Source organism: Athene cunicularia (assembly GCF_003259725.1).
Source record: "Athene cunicularia isolate RWA chromosome 10 unlocalized genomic scaffold, athCun1 chr10_part1, whole genome shotgun sequence".
Lineage (NCBI taxonomy): Eukaryota > Metazoa > Chordata > Aves > Strigiformes > Strigidae > Athene > Athene cunicularia.
Window position 1 is genome coordinate 3,953,224 of NW_020799112.1, and position 20,321 is coordinate 3,973,544.

At 38.8% G+C, this 20,321-nt stretch overlaps 1 protein-coding gene across 5 annotated transcripts in view; it reads left to right on the forward strand.

Annotated features, from left to right (window-relative positions):
* Positions 1–75: 75 nt before the first annotated feature.
* TBC1D2B (TBC1 domain family member 2B) overlaps positions 76–20,321 on the forward strand; it is a 49,067-nt gene continuing 28,821 nt past the window's right edge. For 3 of the 5 annotated variants that reach the window (XM_026855890.1, XM_026855886.1, XM_026855889.1), the window contains exons 1-4: positions 6,530–6,691; positions 11,669–11,834; positions 18,511–18,668; positions 19,657–19,883. In XM_026855890.1, coding sequence (XP_026711691.1) covers positions 6,556–6,691; positions 11,669–11,834; positions 18,511–18,668; positions 19,657–19,883 — 687 coding nt within the window. In that variant the 5' untranslated portion in view covers positions 6,530–6,555. Of the gene's footprint in view, positions 123–313; positions 332–6,529; positions 6,692–11,668; positions 11,835–18,510; positions 18,669–19,656; positions 19,884–20,321 lie in introns of those variants that run through there. The other 2 variants (XM_026855887.1, XM_026855888.1) reach the window with 2 other exon arrangements.

Here is a 20,321-nt window from a genome sequence, read left to right on the forward strand (position 1 = left end):
GTCCCCGTCCCCTCAGCGCCGGGGCACCGCTCCCCCTCGGGCTCGGGCAGCCCTGGCCGCGCCTCCGCGGCCGTTCGTGTGTCCTCTTCGGAAGACGAGAAGTAATATTTCGCAAACGCAGGGTAGGTCGGCAGTGTCGGGCTGGCTCTTGTGTTAGTTTTTTGTTTTGTTTTGTTTTTTCTTAGTGATTTTGTTTTTAAAGTGTTCTTCTGAAGGGAAAGAAAACGCTCCCGGTCAGCCCGATCCTGTGGGAGCAGGGTGGGCTGCCTGCCTTGGTCGAGCGGGTTCTGTGGAAAAGGCTGAGTAGGAAAAAGATTTCCAAGGAAATCGAGTGGGTTGTGGTTTTGGAAGTTGAGAGGGAATGGTTGGTTTTCGCTTTCGGGAGCGTTTGTTGTGAAAAGATGATGTGTGGCAGAAGTCTTCATCTGGACTGCTTGGGGAGGAAGGAAGAGGAGGAGGAGGAAGAATTGTCTCCGGATAGTAGCAGAGGCTGCTTATCACATTGTCTTTGCAAGGACTCAGATTTTCGTAGGGCGAGAGGTGAATGTTAGGATTGGTTCACATATCTTCCCTTTATTGTCATGCCTGGGGAAAAAAAACCCGAAGGAAACCATTGCCACTCAATAAAGAAATAAATTGTCCTGAGACCGTTATTTTTGATTGCTATTAAGTAATGTACTTCTTGTGCATTCAGTGTGAGTTTTCAAGTGAACTGTGTTCTTTTTGAGAAAGATCCTTAATATTAGGGTACAATCCATAAAGTAAACCAACAGAACTGCCTATTGAATATTGGAAAAGATCTTTCTTATACACTTAACAGTATTTAACACCATTGCTCAAACCTCCACGGAGGTTGTAGAGCATGATTGTGTAAAGCTTGTCAGTATTCTGTTTTGATAAATATAATGTAGTAAAGAATAAGCAAACTAGACTAGAAACTTAACTAGAAAACTAACATAATTTTAACTGTATTTGATTAAGGAAAAGCAGTGTAGTCAACCAGATTTACATACAGTCGTGTTAAAACTATCCTTTTTTTCGTATAGCCATAACCAAAGTTCTTATTTCTTTCACATGAATCTGCCTTTGTAGCCTGAGTGTTTATGTTACAGAAGTTAAAACCACAGACTTGGTGTAAGCTTTGATTTTATTTTTTTTTTTCATAGTTTGAGGGCTTTTCTTTGTTTAATCAGTATCTAGTGATTTTTATGTGGAAATCTCCAGGAAAGTACATAATGCACTTTTTTTGAGGATTCTTTTTGAATAGAAGGGCCTTTGTTGAGAAACATGTCGTTTCTTGTTAGGATTATAGTTGGAAATAGTATATGCCACCTGTGTAACAAGTAACTAGTCTGTCAAACTGTGCTCAGGTAGCAGCCTTGGGTGTCTTTTACAGTTATAAAGACACAAATCACACTCAACACCAACGCACAAACATAAGAAATGGGGAGTTAGCTTTTTCATGTTTTTCTTGGTATCTCTTAGTCTGTGATGTTATTGCTTTGCCCATTCTTTTTGTATTCATTTTTTCCTGTAATCTCTAGGAAAGAACCTGCATGGATTGACACTCTCTTCATGTTTCCCTTACAGAGGCTGAGAAAAGGTGACAGTTAAGGAAGTCAAGGTCATTTCTGTAATTAGTAGGAAAAAAAATTGTCCCTATCATTGTTATGATGCTCTGAAGTGGCCAAGTAATTGTCCATAAAAATGCTATTGCATTATAGGTGTTTATATAATAAATAAAGAATTAATGAAAATCTTGAGAGATATTGTAGGACCAGCTGTCCTTTTTGTGGCTGTGTGATTCACCAAGGGATAAGGCCTTTGCAGCTGGAATTAGTTTTCTTCTAACCAACATGATAGTTCTTTAAGGCCTTTAAAAACAACTTCCAGCTAAATTAAGTAGACATGGAATTAAGAATGAACTCAAGATGTTAAATTAAAAAAACAAAAACCCCAAAAACCCTTCACACTGGCCAATCCAGACCTTTCTGAAAACAAATGTGATTTAATCTATCAAGAAAACATTACACACAGAGCACGAGGAATAAAGTCAAGTCAAATGTAGCCTTCAGCCTCTAACTCACATGCCTTGTTTTCCTCAATTTGTTGCTTGTTCAAAATTTCCAGATCTCATGATCTGGTCTTTCCCATTCAGTATTATAAGTTGAGAAGAGCAAGAAGAAGTATGCAGCTGGAATTCCAGATTGAAACGATGGTGCTGTTGAGGAATGCATTATTTCTTCATAATGCCTCATTTTTTTATAAATGTAACGATTTCATCATCTGGATTACTCATTCTTTGTCGTTTAATGGAAGATGAGGACTGTATGATACTTGGGGTTTGTTCCTTAGTTCAATGACAATTTCAGGAAAAATATACTTTAGCATTACAGCAAATAAGGGAAATTATCCATAGTTTAGATATGTAGATAACCAACCTGACGCTTGCATGATTGTAGCTTTTCTGTATATTTCCAACAGTTAAAGTATGTTAGAAGAAGCTAAGTGTGTGTAAAAAACCTTTTTCCATTTAAAACATAACAGGTACCATCACTTTAGGTAAAGAAGCAGAGAAAAATGTGTTCTTCATGAATTATGAATAGATGATGTTGGAGAATAATTTCAGGGAAAGGCCCTGATCCTACAAATACTTGCTGTAACACAGAATGCTGATTAATATAGTCAAGTGAATATTTGCCTGTGTTTGCACAGTGAGTTCTGTCAGTAATGGAGAAAAGAATTAGTATTATGGATATATATGTATATAAATGGACAAAGGGGTCAGTTCTCATTTATTTTTAAAGCAGTCTCTTGTTTGGATAATAGCACAGTTCACTTGCTTTTGAAACAAAGAAACACTGGCCAGTGATGATAGAGTGTGTGTCTAGTCTCTTACGTGTGGATAACTTCTTTGTGAACAGTAGTGAATTGGAAGTGGAGGGCAACAGAAATTGCACGGACTTCTTAAAGAAGAAAAATTTCTGGGTTATTGGCCAACTAGTAAGCATTCCAGACACTGCAGGTTTTGGAGCTCAGATCCTTGAAAGTATTGGACACCAAACTTCCTGAAGTCAGAATTATGTTGGAGCTTTTATTCTAATTTGTTAATAATCTTTAAGGATGTGGCAGTGATTAATAATGGAGTGCTCGAGCTTAAATAGTATTGCCTTAGGACCCAAACCCAACATCAGCTTAGAAAGTAGATGAGCAGTAAATTTTTTTTTTTTTTTTTTTTTTTTACTTTCCTGATTAGTGGTTGCAATGCTTCAATTAAAAATTGGGCTGCCCTCCAAAAAAAGCCACCTGACTCCAAATTTGCTGCTTGAGCATAGCAGGATTAGTAAATCCTAATAAAGATTTAATGAATTTCCTCAAAATAGCATGTCTGCTTGTTGAATTTCTTTGGACTCTTCCTGGAAGTGTTGAATATTGGCATTTATAATCCACCAGTGGGTCCAGGTGGAGGATGCCACTGGGGAGTTGTTTTCCCCAAATAATTTTTCTGTTTGTGTCATGTCTGCATTGCAAGGAGGCAGTTCCTGCAGCATCTTCACTGGGAGAGTATAGAGGAATGGTTTTAAGTAAATGATAATAATTTTCCATCATTTATGTGGAAAAATACATGGGACTGTATGTCTCCTCTCTTACAGTGGCTTTTGTTGCTACTATTGCCTGTGAATTTGCAATAGTAATTCCTCCTTGCACTGGTTCAGATTACATTTATGGTAGTTTTTCTTCTCATAGAAATGTCTCCATTAAAATGTGATTAGCTAAGGTTTGTTCTTACTGCAGAGCCATGCAAAAGTTCAGTACAGATAAGGATTTTTTTGTGAGATATGATCAATGCTGCACCTCATTAAACGTTTTGTCTCTCCTGGCGGGTGGTAGCCACATACTCAGAGAAGTCATGAGAAATGGCGCAAGTGTGGAAGTGTTCCTTTCTCTTGACTGGTAAAGTGAATTAAAAAAAATGTTTGCAAATTTCTTTTATTTAGTAGTGGGGGGAGAGAGAGACAAAATATTCTAAGTGTGGTTTAAAGAAAAAAAGTCCCATTTCAAACAACAAGCTTCAAAGACTAATTTTGTTTAAACAAATTCTTAACAGAGATTCTCAGGATACTCTTCTACTTGTAAAGCAAACAATTAAGATACTTATAGACTCAGCAAAAACTGTTCAATGAGAGTAGAAAAGTACATAAGAGAAGGAAGACCATGTATGTGAAAGAAGGAAGACAAAGTAACAGTCAGGGTGCAGCAGCAGGGTACCGAGTAATTCTTTAGAAAGTTACTTAAGATGGGGGAGTGAAGAACTTGTAGTGCTTTACTATCCTGTTTTACAATAAAGGACCATAACTGCTAGCTGACTCAGTGTGACAATGACATCACTTGTAAACTGAGGATGCCGATGTGCTGCTCAGCAGAGAACAAATGCAGTTGGGAATTTGAAAGCCACAACAAGGAGCAACTCCAATAAAATCAATTAATGGTTTTCTAAAGGCTGTTGGGGAGAGGATAATGGGACAGATTGTGAAAAAGGCTCATTAAGTTGAACTAGTCATGGGCAGAAGTTAATTGTAGGTATACCTTAGATGGACTCCGGGTGAATTGCCTCATGAGCTATGTTGTGGTAGCAGAGAGAACCACTGAAGTACTATAGCTTGTGCTAGTGGAAGCTCTGAATTCTTGGTGGTTTTCTACTGGAGTACAGTAAAACATTGCTTTACAAGGCCTGGTGTAAGTCTGTTGAAAGGGAATATAGGCTTTCAGATTCACCAGAAATTAAGACTTGCCACTGGATAAAACTCCAAAGGAAATACTTTTGTGGTAGAAATAGAAGGGGAGACGTTTAGTCTTTGCAAAAAGTGACCGGAGTCTGTAGACTTAAAACCTGCTGCTGTGGTCTTTCCAGACCTGCCAGTGATGGCTGTGTGGATTGATGCTTCCTGGTGTCCCGTTCTGTGACCCTTTCTGAGAAACTTCATAGACACTTCTTAAGTACTCTTTTCCTTGTCTCTGAGGGAAGTGTTTTCCTCCAATTTCCTGTTAGCAAGCAAGAATAAATATATGAAACTAATTTCCATTTCAGATTAGAAATATCTTGCTTACAAACAAAGTGAACCTGCAGTGTTGTCTTGTATTGCTATTTGGTTTATTTCACTACTTTATTTGATTTATGAATGTTTACTTGATTTACATATCTTAGGTCTAATCATGTATATGGTATAGAGGGGAACTGGAGCAGCAGTTGGAGGAATAGCTGTCTGTTTTCTAATGAACTTCTTTGCACAGCGAGCCATTTGCCTTGTGATATTGTGGATGTTAAAGCTCATATGGTTACAGAAAGCCAAATCATAAAATAAAAATTTATCTCTATGATTGCTAAATACTAAGATGGCAGATTGCTGAGCCAGAGGGAGCACCCTGGGGAAGCATCAGTTTTTGTTTGCCGTATTGCTTATGCAGTTGCTGTACTTCTTTGTAAGGAAATCTGGTGTTTGTTGCTCTTTGTTCCTTTGCACTTGTGTCCTTCATAGGTACCCTCTTCAGTTGTGATAAACAGAACAAGAAGCTATTTGAAATTAAGTTTTTTTTTAAAGTAAACACAGTAATTTGTGCAAGTAATGAGGGATTTTCATTGATAATGCCACCAAGCACTTTGGGTGATGGTAGGAGAAGACTGGCTGAAAGGTAAGCACTCTGCTTACAAGCCAAAGGGCTAGGTGAGTGTTAACTTTTTGTTCCTGAACACACCATGTTACTCATGTCAAGTGCTTGTTCTAGATTGGTGTCTGAGGATGTGTGTTGGAATAAAAATAACTTTTCCAAATGAGCGCCTGCAGTGTGATTTACGGTCACTTAGTCTCTTGTTGATACTTGTAGATTGTCATTTGACACACTTTGAAATGATTCTTATAGCTGTGATTCTTACTGAAGCTTAAACATGTGTTTGAATTCTTGCATGCTTATTACCTGTTCGTGTTAATGACTGTAGGCTTGTAGAATAATACTCATGTTGGGGTTTTTCTTGTTTAAATAGGACCTTTCTATAGAAGTTAGGCCATGGGATCATCAGTTTAGGCTTAGTCTTTAAAGTAGGAAACATTACAATGCATTACTAATTTGTGGATTCTGCTGGTTACAACATGAGTTAAAAAAGAGAAAATGAGAATCTTCCTGAGTGTGTATGGGACCTTTTTTTAATAATGCAGATTTGTAGTTATATATTTAAACAGCACTTTGTGTGTAAAATATAGGACGCTGCTTCTGCATTTTCTAATGTTTGCGTGTAGAACTGGAGAAAAAAGAAAGCATGTGACTACTTCTAATGGAAGATGGATCTGGCATGGAAGTCAGGGATGTATATGTGTGCATAAGGTATATCTACTGTGTTGATGGTTATTTCTTTTAAATCATACTGGTTTTGGGTGGTGATACGTTGCTGTGTTGGGTTTTTTTATTGCACTTGGAATTGCTGTATTCATATACCAAAGACACACAGTGATCTCATCAGTGCTCTGGTTCTCTGTGTTGTAGGCTGCAACTCGTCAGGATATGACATACTGGCTTCAGGAACTTCAACAGAAGAGATGGGAATATTGTAACAACCTTGATGCTGCAAAAAGGGACAGCCGAACTTCCCCTACACCAAGTGACTTTTCCAAAGGTCTTGTTGCCAAAGACAACCCTGGTAGGTTGAAAATTTGAGAAAAACACTGGTTTTGTTCAGTGTCAGTTAATCAGTACAAGGCATAGCACTAGGATAGGGAACAGTTTTAGGAAGTTTTTTGTCACATATTCTTATCAAGTAATTCGATGTAAACTTTGCATATGTTGATGATGCTAAAATTACTTGGCATAAATGTAATTTTATGTGTGATTTTTATATTTCTTACAAAGCCTTTTGATTTCCTTTAAAAGCAGACTTTTAGAAATTAAGCAAAATGGAGTAGTCCTGTGACTAGGTTTCATTAAGTGGCAAAGTACAATTTAAGTTAGGTAAGTTGTCTTTTAGTGGTCACAGTAGCTTAAAAGCTTAGTGTGTTAAGTATCTGGAGATGTAAACTCCAGTTTTCAATGGGAGCATGTATATTATGCCTTCTGAATGACCATACTTTGCTCCTGGAAAAGTATGGTGTGGTGGATCCATCTGACTGGGATAAAAATTTCCTGCCTTTTAAAACTGGAAGACAGTTTGCACTGATACTGAGTAAGTGAAATTCAGTCTCCTTAATACCTTCAGCCAAGCAAAATGTAATTTTAGGCTAGCGTCAGAATTATAAAAATGTATCAGTGTATCATACAAAGTTATTCTGCATTTTTGACTACATTACTCAAGCACTTCGGAATTGTTGTATTCCTGAATTATTACAGAGATGGATTCCATGTTGATTTCTGTTATCCATTAATAAGACTGAGCGAAATCCTGTTCTGAGCCAAGTTAGATGTGTTAGTAAAGCTCTCTTGGGTTTAAACAGAGTATTGAAGTCAGACATGTTTCATCAACAGATTTTATATTTTGTTGATTTCAATTTGCTCATACTGTAAACCCAGAAATATTAAGCTGTCATCTTCCCCACCCTTCTCTCCCTTCCCCCAGTTCAGATCCCATGCTGCAGTATTGTCCTCTAACCCAGTTTACTGCTTTCATTTGAGAGCAGTCTGGCTGCTTGCTCAGCCACAGCTGGCTTGAGAGTACATGTTTTTGTAGGGGCTCAGCTTGATGTTTCAGCTACACCAGTCTAACAGCTAGTCACAACTTAAATGCCCAGCTCTCCCTTGATCTAGCCCTGGTGCTGGTCTTGCCCTTCCTTACACTAGTGCAGGGAGTGCAATTAGCAGGAAACATCTTTCTCTCCAGGTTAGTTTTTGGCCAGGGTAGCTTCCTGAAGTGCTTCACTGTAAGGACAGATGGAGTGCCAGGATTAACCCAAGAGAATTGCTGGGAATGCAAAGAGACCACCTTTCTGGCAGCAGACAGTCTGGTTAGCAGCTTGTCAAACTGTATGCTGCAAGAACATATGTATTGGTGTGCAAAGATCTAACAGCTTGCAGGTGTTGGAAAGGCTAACAGGCTTTTGCTTTTGTAAACCTTGGCCTTTCTACCTTCAGTCTCTCATTCTCCGCTGTGTAGTTTCCCTTTTTTTGTGGTGTGTGTTTGACCCTGTGCTGAGTTGGTTGAGTTCAACAGTTAGCCAAAAAGGAAGGGGTTTCTTTTTTTCCTGCTAAATTAATGAGTGGAATATATTTACTGTGGAATCAGGTGACTTCCAGAGCTCATGGAAAGGAGGGAACAAGGCATAATGACTATATACAGGAAGGCAGACTAAAGGAGTAGGCAGGACTGCCCTCTTTTGTCAGCAGACTGTTGTATCAAATCAACTATAATATGTAACTTGGCCTCAGGTTTCTGTTCTTTCTTGTTTGTGCTGCTTCCCTCAGAGCTTAGGTATAATGTGAAATTAACCTGCTGTCACTGCAGTCTGTGTAGGTACTGTTCCCTTGCTCCTGGTTTGCATCACATCTAGCAGTTGTAACACAGTCACTTTAGATCACTGATCTGGTATTTTCCTTTCTGTAAATTGTTGGAGGTTTTCTGGAAGCCAAACCAATTTGTGTGTGTGGGTTTTTTTAATTTAAAAAAAATAAAATTCAATCCAGTGCAAGGAATGTCAAGATAAAATGTATGGGCTGAATAGATCCATTACCTTCAGGACAGCCTACAGTTAAACTGTATTATTTGTAATTTGAAACGGCATCTAGAGTATTTAATTTTTGAGGACAGGTCACAGTGGTGACTTTATCATCAACTGAAGTGTTTTAGGTAGGGATTTCTTTTGTGAAAGTGCGAAGAGCCTGAATGGTTGGTGAATGTTTCTTCATTTTAAACAAGTACTTCAAAAGTATTCCTATAGAGTTGCAGGACTCTTTAAGGCTCTGATTCCATGTTGATGATTGAGATATGTGTCTTGTGGTGGGTTTTTTTGCTGTTGTTTTTAAAAATTGAATGTGCATTTGTTGATGTGATTTATGCTTGAACATAGAAATTGTTTTGTTTTGCTAGTACTTGTGTACTAGCATCTGGACTTGAGTGATGGCATTTGTACTTGAGTACAGATGCTATCAGTATTGTTTTAAATGGGGAATTAGTCTGTCTTCAGTCCAGAAACAAAATTGCTCACTGTAGCCTTGCCTGTTTTTTGGACTAACTGGAACATTGGTGCAGCTAAGGTAATGCTTTATGGATTAAGTTTTACAAGTTTTTAAGAATAGTCAAGGTAGTGAAAAATACTTTAAAATATTTTTCAGAGTGGCCAGTGGGAAAGCTAATGTTACAAAAATGTTTCTGTAGGATTTGTCATGGAGCTGTCTTAGAACCATGGAAGTCAAATAAATGATTTCTTCATAGGATATGGGTTTTTTTCCTCAGAATTGATTGGATGTTAATGTAGTTTTTATAATTTCAGTTCTCAGTTTTGTTATTCCTCAACTCTTAATTTGCACTAATAAAAAATGGTATGTATTTTATAAGTTTGTTGTGTTTTGAAATAAGTTTAAAACCAAGATTATTTTTTTTTTTGTGGTGACTGCATTAGCAACCACATTATGTTGTTGTGCTCTATCTGTTGTGTAGTTCATACCCCTAATGAACCAGCTGGCTGGCGTAAGCAGGGGATCGTGTACAATGAACAACCTCAGGAGGTCAGAAGATTCAGCCAGACTTATTAGCATGTCTGTTAGAGGAAATGCACTTATTAGAAATTCAGCTCTTGAGCAATTTATTTACTCATCCCATACTACAAAGAGATTTTATAGTCTTGTTAAATCATACATGTAAAAGATGAAACAGGCTGTAAGTATGAAAGCGGAATGTTAGTATTCCAGCCTGGTTTTGAGTGCCCCTAAGTTTTGGTGTGGGTTTTTTTGGGGGGTGGGGTGGCTGGTTTTTTCAGTTGAAACTATTGTATTATCTTCCCCTTTTTTTACACAGTGAATATGATCAAATGTTAGTTTCATTTATATTAATTGAATTTTGTTCAGCTCAAACAGACAAGTTCCAAAAGAATTTGGAATTTAGTTTGGTCAATAAGGCACTGAAGAAGTTTCTATCAGCACTGTTCATAAAATAAGTCAAAGCAGTGTAATTTTACCTGTATTTGAAAGATGACACCATATACTTATGGTTCAGGTAACATTTTTCACGGGTTTGAGATTTGTAGTGTATATTTGATATTTTTATCACAAAATGTTCTGTCTTTCTGCTTCTAATCTTCGATATGGACTAAATAAAACTGTCTGAGTAATTGGAGGGTACAGCTTGCTTAAAGATGTTCTAACAATTACTTGGCACTAGCAGCAAGACCAAAGACTGGAAGGCTCACCAGGGATAAAACAGGGTATTGAGATTTTCCAGGGGTTTCCCTTTCAGCAGAGAATCATTTAAGTCAGAAGCCTGTCCAGTGTGTTTTCTGATATAACTGTTGAATCAAATCTGAGACTGTTCTCAAAACTTTTTAATCTACTTCAGTACTTTGTGAATGATAAGGAGAAGAACCTGAAGATTACATTTGAGCTTGTTTTTAATTTGCCTGTTCAGAGGGTTTGTAGAAGGCCATAAACCACTCTATGCTTTTGCTATTCATAGTGTATTCCATACTCTGTATTTCCTATTCTCTCTGCCGGTTGGAGGAGGGGTGAGGGAGAAAGCAAGCTATCCAGGATAATGGAAACACTGAGGTAACATGTATAGTATACTACAGATCCTACAGTACGTGTTGGAGACCTGGCTAGCTGTTGGATCAGCTTGGATCCTCTGGACTTTATTAGCTCTGGCTCAGGGCCAGCACCAGTTCTTGGCTGATTCCTGTGGAGCCATTCGGAGCCTGCATGAGTTTGCTGGCATGTGTGCAGTGCTGGGCCTGAGCTGCATGTCTGCATGGCTCTGTGCCTCATCTGTTGACTTGTTGAAGTGCACAGGAGAGTTTGGCTGGATGAATGTAGGTATAGCTGCATTCAGCTTAACCAGAGCTAGTAAATCCTTGCTGATCTGGTCAGGTCTCTGCTGTGCCTGAAGTGCCCATGTTAATAGTCTTGGCTCTGGAAATGCCCAGGCTGGATTTGCACAGAGCTGGCTCAAGTCTGTAAAGCTCATTGATTTGCAGCAGCAGTGTCACTTCTAGGGTGAGTAACTTTTAGGATGAAGCACACCCTGAAAGCTGTGTGTCAGTATTTTTGTCACACTGTTCCTGACTTAGGAGTTCTGATAGAACTGAGCTTGTTTTACAGGGGCGGTTTGTGGATTGATAAAATTAATCCATCTTAATTTTTATGGCTTTATAGCTGCTTAAGATAGATTAATCTGTTTTGGCTGAGATTGTAAGTTACTTGTGAAATAATGTTTTGTAAGCACCAAACACATTATGTTGTCAGAAGTGTGTGGCTGGGGTGAGAGCTCACTGAGGAAAACACTTTGCTATTTTTAAAGTTCATTTGAACAGACTGTTTCATAAAGTTATGTTGCAATTTAAAATAAAACCCTAACTACATTACTAGCAGACTTAGTAGTATATGACTTTATATAGCCACTATTCGTTTACTTACTGAAAGTTTTGCCTGGTTTTCTTTTTCCTCTCTCCTTTTTTTTTTTTTTTTTTTTTTTTTAACATAGATTTGAGTATCCTAAGTCAAAATGCTTCAGCAGAGAGAGCTAGAAATATTCTAGCTGTGGAGACCTCTCCTACAGACCTGGTGGGGGAACAAGCAGCTTCCCAACCTGCACCAGTCCAACCAAGTGCCATCAATTTCTCACTTAAACAATGGAGTACTGAAATCAAGTAAGTTGGGAACATGGGAGAAAGCGCTATCATGAGATTGACAGTTGCTGGCAGAGACTGTTTCCTACTGAAAGATGTATGTATGTGATAGAGCTTTTTTAGAACAACTGCGGGTGATGGGGTGGGTCAGTACATTGGACTGTATATCCTCAAGTAAACTGTTTATTCTGCTTCGTTGTTTGAACTGCATAGCTGAACATCATTGTGTAGCATTACTGATACTTGAAAGGAAGATTGAAGTGTGTGGTAAAGCACTTGCAGGGATGGCTTTGCTCTCTGAATCCAAACAGGGAGCCGGCAGTTCTATTCTCAGCTAGTACTGTTTTTGTCCTTCATTGTGTAATGGAGCTGCTAATTGCCAGCATTGTAGTAGTCATAGTATTTAGTGCTAATGAAGTATTTTTAGTGTTGAAAATCAAAACATAATCATTGTTCTTCATTTTCTTCTTAAAAAAATAAAGCACATGGCACAAATTTGGAATTGATGTAATTTGAATTTCTGAGCAAAAATGTGGCAAACCCCTTCTGAACAACAGCAAAACCACATCTTATCCCCTCACTCTTAATGAGTTTACCCTGTATTAATTGCTTTAAGGAAAGCAGGCTTACTGGTTTTCAGCTGTCCTATTAGGGTTTCTTTCTAAATGTTTTTACATTTTGCTTCGCCCACATAAGATGGATCTTCTGCTTCTACACAAAGGATGTTAGGGCTATTGCAGAGCTGTAGCTTTGGTTAACTAGACCACATCCCTCTTGAGCTGTGAGTAAAATGTTCGTTTTCATCAGAAGTGTTAAGTTAAAAAGATTAGTTTTGAAGTTTTTCTGTTAAGAACAGAGATCTGAGAGGCTACAAAGTGTTGTTGGTTTGGGTTTTTTGTTGTTGTGTGTTCTTGTGGTTTTTTGACTACTGTGAAGTCCGTCATTTAAGTTCTAGAAAAGGTGGCTTATGGCTGGATTAAGAAAGATGTAAATCCTGTTACTACATGTCCTGTTTAAACTGTTAATATTGTATGGCTTCTTGGGTTTGTGTAGCCACTTTGCTTTGGTAGAACTTAAATTTGGTCATAATAGAAGGAAAATAACATGAAGCAATTTCTGTTAGGTGAATTCCTGGATACTTGAAACAAGCGTTTCTGGCTTTTTAAAACTTTTTTTTCTGAATTGCAGATGATAGGCTTTGCAATTTTCTGAATCGCAGATGATAGGCTTTGAGAAAGTCTAGGTAGAAGGACAGTGTCAGGGTAGGCTGCTCAGTGTTGCCTGGCTGGTGTGTGTTAATGTTTCTTGGAGCAGAAAGGCAGCAGTGAAGTTGTGGGTTGGGAAGTACTTGTGGTTGGAGGAAAATGTTTCTTAGTGGCAGTGTCCCAGCAGATATTGTAGCACAGTATTTAAGAGTTGGCCTTTCTCCATATAGATGTGATCCTGATGTCTTGGACTCCTTGTAGACCTCTGGGAATAAACATGTAAGGAGGTTTCACACTGAAGCTCTTTCAGGCTGAATGCTGCTCTTCCCCAATCCACTCTTTCTGGAGATACGCAGCTGCAGTGGTTCATTTGTCTGAAAACATTCCTGGGAAGATAACATCTATTGTATCTACAAGCATTTTTTTTATATTCTGTGGGGTTTTTTTATATGGAGTGCTCTAGTGCCCCCATGTGCTCTGAATTTTAAAGCAGGTATTCCCATCTACAAGCTGATACCGGTGGGAAATGGTGTCTTTGTCAGGATTGCTTGTTATGTTCAAACATCCTCTTCTGAGCTTTTGAAAAGCCATTTTGCAGAGGATTTACTGAGCCAGCAGCTAAAATCTGAAGTGTGAGGTGTACAGTTGTGTACTATCTCTGGCCATGTATTCTATCGCTGGGATAACAGTCTGACAACCTTGTCAGAAGTTATATTAGCTGCGTGGTAATATGCTAGAACCCCAGACGTGTTTATTCACATTAGCACAGGTGACTTGTGAAAAACAGACTCTACAACTCAGAGTTATAAAGCAGGAATGTTTACTCCAGCGCTGGGGTGCAAGGGGATTTCTCCACAAAGCTTGCGTACCAACAGCACATTTTACCAAAAACTTAGAGTGTGGATATACCCATTAATTGGATTACTTAATACAAATATACATGTGCATAAGTGAGGCTGAGTTAGTTCAGAAGGCTGGTGTCAGCAGCTTGTTATCTTTGTGCCCGTGCATTGCCTCGTGGTAATCATCTTTGGGGATCTTTTGGAGGAAGGCTCACAGTCTTTTTCACTTTGTACCCTTCCTCAGAGCATGTGCAGATTATTTTAGCCAATTTCTTGAATAAGAGTGGTTCCCACTGGTTTACCACCTCTATCTTATCTAAAAGCACCAGTCTGTTAATTTCTACCACCCATATATGGCTATCTATCCCTGAACTTGCTGGAACACATCTACTTTCCAAGGACAAGAAACATTTGTGCTGAACATAGTAATTCTTGTTAAGTTTCTACAGAAAACTGCTTTGTTTTGATGAACACAGTAGCAGTAGCTTTTGGTAAGCTTCCACAGAACAGTCAGAGCAAGCAGGATTATTAAGCAATATTCAGAAAACATTGTAAGTTGCTATAAGTAAATAAGTTGCAAAGCAGGTGATCATGTCCTTGTATCACAGGCCTTGCAGTGACATGTTATAAAAGCTATGGGTTAGCATTGCTCCTGCCTGTTTTGAGGTATCAGGTCATGAGCACTTAAGTTCCTGTATCGAGTAAGATAAATTTGCACTGAGACTTGAGTCTATAGCAGTTTTCCCAAGAAAGGTGAATTTTCTTCAGGATAGGTTTTGTTAGGGACAAGTGGATTTTCCTTCTAATGTCTATCCTCAACTGCTCCAAAGAGGGGTGAGGCATGTATAATCTTGATCTGTATTAATTTTGCTTAAATGTGAATGTTGATCATTATTACATGCGTCTGCTCCCCGTATCTTTTGCTAATTCAATCCTGCAATGAATGATGCTCAATTAATATGCAGAACCATTCAGTAATGGTGCAGGGGTCCTTTAGTTGACAACCTGTCTCCTCACCCAGCTTCCATTCATGCTGAAACCATTGTGAACGGAACCCCTGTGAAAAAGCATTAAATGGTCATGTAAGTCTTGTATTTTAATATGTGCAATCTCATTTATTCCTTCTTGATTGACAGACAATCTCTTGTTACTGGGGTGAACAGCATTCTTTGAGTGTGTATCACAAGAAGGTCTGGTTAGTTGTATTGGACCTCTTGAGTGGAACCAGGGCAAGTTTGTTAATATTTTCATAACAGCAATACTAATTATTAATTTTAGAAAGCAAAAATTACATAGTAGTGTGACTATAAAAGCTGGTGGCGAAAAAGGCCCCACTAAAATGGTATAAACTTTATTAACGTAAACGTGTGCAAACAGCAGTACTGTTGTAGTTGATTGTTTTCCCCTCTCTCCAGCAATTCTATGCAATTTGGAGCAGGGCTGAGATCTGATCACCTTTGGAATATATGCACGCTATCTGTTACCTTACTGGATTGTGACGAGTTTTAACCCAAATCTTAGAGTTTGAATCAACATGCTTCTAAAACTTAAGACAGTTTTCTCTGCATTGCTGGGAGCACGTTATTTGTTAAGAACCTGTTAGATGTCTCTTGTGGTTTGAGCCCAGAGGCCAGCTGATCACTACCCAGCTGCTTGTTCACCTCTTCCCCCTCAGGAATGGGAAGGAGAAAATACAGCAAAAGGCTTGGGAATGGAGACAAGGACAGAGAAGGATGACTCACCTATTATGGTCAGGGGCAGAAGACAGGCTTGTTAGGGGAAGAGCATCATCAGTTTAATTCGAACACTAACAACAACACTTAACAGAGTAGGACAGTGAGGAGCATTAGCACATCTTAAGAACACCTTCCCCCCACCCCTCCTTTCTTCCCTGGGCTCAGATTTACTCCTGATTTCTCTACCTCCCCCACCCTAGAGGCACAGGGGGCAGGGAATGGGGGCTGTGGTCAGTCCCCCCGCTCCTTCCTCCTCAGGGGGAGGACTCCTCACACTCTTCCCCTGCTCCCACGTGGTGTCCCTCCCAGGGCAGACAGTCCTCCATGAACTTCTCCAGCGTGAGTCCTTCCCACAGGCTGCAGCTCTTCCCAAACTGCTCCAGTGTGGGTCCCTCCCACGTGTGTCAGCCCTCCCAGCAGTGAACTACAACAGCGGGGGCTTCCCACAGAGTCCCAGCTCTCTTTGGGCGCAGCCCCTGCTCCAGCGTGGGGTCCTCCCCGGGCTGCAGGTCGGCATCTGCTGCCCCGGTGACCCCCACGGGCTGCAGGGCACAGCCGGCCCTCTCACCACGGGCTGAGGGGGGGCTCTGCTCTGGCACACACCCCCCTGCCCCTTCTCCTCTCTTCCACTGACCTCAGTGTTTGCAGAGGTGTCTCCTTCACAACTCCTCCTTCCAACTCCAGCTCCCCCTCCCAGGTTCCCCATCTTAAATACGTTATCACAGAGCCGTGGCCACCATCCCTGACTGGCTCAGCCCAGAGCCGGGTCTGACTTGGAGCTGGGGGAGCTTTGAGAAGCTTCTCACAGGGGCACTGCTGTAGCCCCCTCTCCCACTCCCAGAAACTCCTGTCACACACAAACCCAGCACAGTGTCTTAATCAAAGACTTATCCTTCTGTCTGGACACATTTATGATGTGTTTGACATAGAAGCTATTGCTATAATAACTGCATTTGCATCCTAGGTAGCAGTGGTGAAATAATTGGAAAAAAGTGAGATCTTAGAGTTAAGCTACGTGTATATTTACAGGAACTAAAGTTAAAACATGCTTTACATTTTAAAATCTCTGTTAAAGTACTAATTGGCATATAGAGACATTTAGGCCTGAATTTTTTTTTTTTATCTTTATGTTGTCAGCTGCTTGTATCTCTTCTTTATGCATAATATAGACCTGGAAATATACTGAATTATAGTAACCTCAAGTTATATAGTCATAAAATAAGACTTAAACCCAAAATATTTAAAAATACAGAATCATTAGATCATATGATCAGGTCCTGCATATTTTGTTTGTCCATTTGTATTTGTCATACAGTGCTTAAGAAAATAAATACTTCTCTTAAAATTCAACTACTTTTTAATCTAATAGACAGCAATGAAGCAGTGCTACATCAGTGGCGTTAACAATCTTATGGAAAAGCTTTACAAAATCTAGTATCAGCTATGATTATTCATGGGCCTAATAGCAGTTTTTGAATAAACTTTTCTAGAAGTTATCTGGTTTCTTGTTCCTTGTGATTTTTTTTCAAGCTTTAAAAGATGGTGTTCAGACAGGTTTTAAATACTGAAGTTGACCAAGAGTAGAACAAATGGGTTGTATGGTAAGACATCAACTGCTACTCAGAATAGCTGTAGAGATGCCAGGTGACACTAATTTTGGGTGTCCAAGGATGTCAATAATCACACAATTTGATCTATTTAATTTGAATGAAAGGTCTGAACAAAATGAGGCTTTTTGCCCCCAGCAGAAATTGTGATTCTTTCTGGAAGAAGATTAAATATATAATATAATTCGATCTTTGTCAAATTTGCAAATTGGTTGTTGAAATAGTTGTATTAATTACCTTTGGGATTATTTTCTAATTGTACTTGATTATTTATCGGTTCAGTAGACTATAGGAATCTTGCACTGCATAATGATTAGCCTAGAGTTCACATTGATAAGATGTTAAATCTGTTGTGACGCTGAAAGACTGGGCTGAATCATCAAATGATCTTGAAGGTGTAATATGGGTTGCTTTCTGCTTAAGAGTAAGCAGAGTTTTTGAGAGTAAGAAGAGAGAATGTGGTTGACTAAGTGAAAGCATCTTTGTGGGTGTTTTATCTTACACAGACTGTGTAGAAAATGATGAGATACTAAATGTATTTCCAACTTTATGCCTAAAATATTAAACTGATTCATATGGATTGATGTAGAATCTCCTCTAGATGAGCAAAGACTTTAGAATACTGAGCACATTAATGCCTGTGGACGTAAGTGTTGACTTAAACATTTCTGATTGCATGATGGTTGTGGGGGAAGCTGGGTGGGGTAAACTCATCCTGCTATTGGTTTTCTATAGAATTATCTGGCTGGAATGTAGAGATTGGCTCTGAAATGTTCTTGCAGGTAATTGGGAACGTTCCACCTTTGGAAAAAGAAACAGCTAAGGAGTCCATCATCTGCAATTCTGCTACAGCAGGTCTATTGGATGATCCCAAGTTTAATGTTAATCCAGAATATGAAACTGTAACATACATTTTGACTGCATGCTGTTCTGTTTAATGCTTGGCAGTTACTCTAAAACGCTAAACTACAATAGCTGATCAATAAAGAGATGCTGCTTCTAAATCTTAATTTTTTTTTTTCCCCACTGCCAAAACAAGGATAAAACAGAGGATGATGCAAAAGGCCATAGTGCTCTCCTAGGTATTAATACTCTGTTAAAGTGAAATAATTCTTTGTTCTTGACACATAGCACTGTTGATAGCAGGTGCTATTTAGTAGGATATGCTTTGTTTGAGCTTTTATTTCATATTGATTTTTGTCTGTGCTTGCACTGTTTCAACGGTAGTGGTTGTCTTGAAAACCCCTTTGTAAAAAGTATGCAAAATGGAGAAATCTTTGTCACTTCTCATGCTGTCTTTTTCACAGAAACTCAATGTCCTCTCTGAGAAAAGGAAATAACGAAAACCGCAAGAGCATATTTTATACCACTGAAGAGTGGGAATTGCTAGACCCAACCCCAAAAGACTTGGAGGACTCGATGGCACTGGAAGAAAAGAGGAAGCACCTGGCAGAAGGAAGTAAAGGTAGAAGTGAGAGGAAGGAAGGGGAGCATATGCCTTACCTTCTTCAGTATAGTGTACTGTGTTATGGCTACTTCCAGGAAATAAATGGAAACTTATATTTTCTTCACAAACCACATCCAGAGCTCTCAAATTCTTTTTAAAAAAATTAATTCCTTATGATGTCTTTGGAGTTACCTGCTATTCAGATACAATACAAGACCAAGCCTTGTTATCTACTGTTTCAGATTCCCTGAGCATGTTACCATCTCTAGTTTTGTCACTAGAGTTGCAAAGTTACAGGATGAAGGAAAATGTTGAGGCTTTTGATTACTCACTTAAGTGTTGCCCATTGAAGCAGAATTGCCTTGAGACTCTATAAACTATGTATATACATGTTATATAGGCTTGCTTCTGAAATGGGGGAAAAAAGCAGGGATGAATATGCAGTGACAGCTCAGCTATGGGTTGTAACTGGTTCTCACATTTGACCAGTGTCTGGAATAACCTTGTGAAGACATTTTTACTTTAGCTGATATTCAAGTGATTTAATCTGTTAGAAAACATCTTTCTTTCTAAGAATATTCCCATGGTTATATAAATGGAGGTGAAACTTTACACTAAATGCCTCTTAAAGAACAGTATGTTGTGATATCAGTGATGTTTTTGCTCTGATCACTTCTGAGCTGTTAATTACTTGAAGTTTACTTTGCTGTTAGGATTACCTCTTATTTTCTGTAATGAATTGTAAAGTTCTTTTCATGTCTTATTTCACAAGTATTAATTTATGAGATAAATCTTTTATCTGGGAGGGAAGAAGAATTTGAGCTATATACTTTTTGCACCAAAGGACGCAACTTGGAAAATGAGGCATGTTTAACACTATTGTATTGGGCTGTTTAAATGCTGCTGAAAATCTGATTTTAATGAGCATATTTTTAAAAAGAAATCTGAATGCTTTGAAATGCCTTTTTACTAAGTGAACTGAACTAGAAGAAATTGTTTTATACAGGACTGACTAGTTCAGCTTTTCCATTTGATTTTGGCCGCATTCCACACAAAACAAGGCGCCCGTTAAAAGACATGATTGGATCGAGTAAAAACCGGAACAGCAGCGACTCTTCTCCAACTGAGTGGTGTTCTGGTAATGGCAACAAACTAGTCTCTGAGCTGCAACTGAAGTATCAAAGCCAGCAAGAAGAGTTGGAAAAGCTAAAGAAAGATCTTTTGAGCCAAAAGGTAATTAAGCCTTCAAGCAAAGTGCACTAAAGAGAACAGATCTGGCAGGTGATTGAGTTTACCCTTTATGGCCATCTAACTGCATTGAGAGCTGGTTCTTATAAAATAATGGTGCTAAATGAACCTTTGTTTACAAAAAGTCATGAAACAGGAAGGGCCAAGTTTTACATCTGTTGAAGATTAGATTCCTGAACAAAACTTTTGATTTGCACAGTGTTCGTTAACTTGGTTTATATATTTTCCTTATTCTCTGAAACTAGTTGTCTCAGTGTCTGCCAGGATCCCGGCAGATAATCACAACTTCTTTTGCCATTAGTACATGTAATTCCTGAGGAACTTTTTAAGTCCTTTTTTTGTTTGGGTTTTTCATTCCTTTAATTCTGGAGGATAGGGTTGGGGAGTGAGGCTGACTTCTATCTCTCTCTTTTTTTTTTTTTT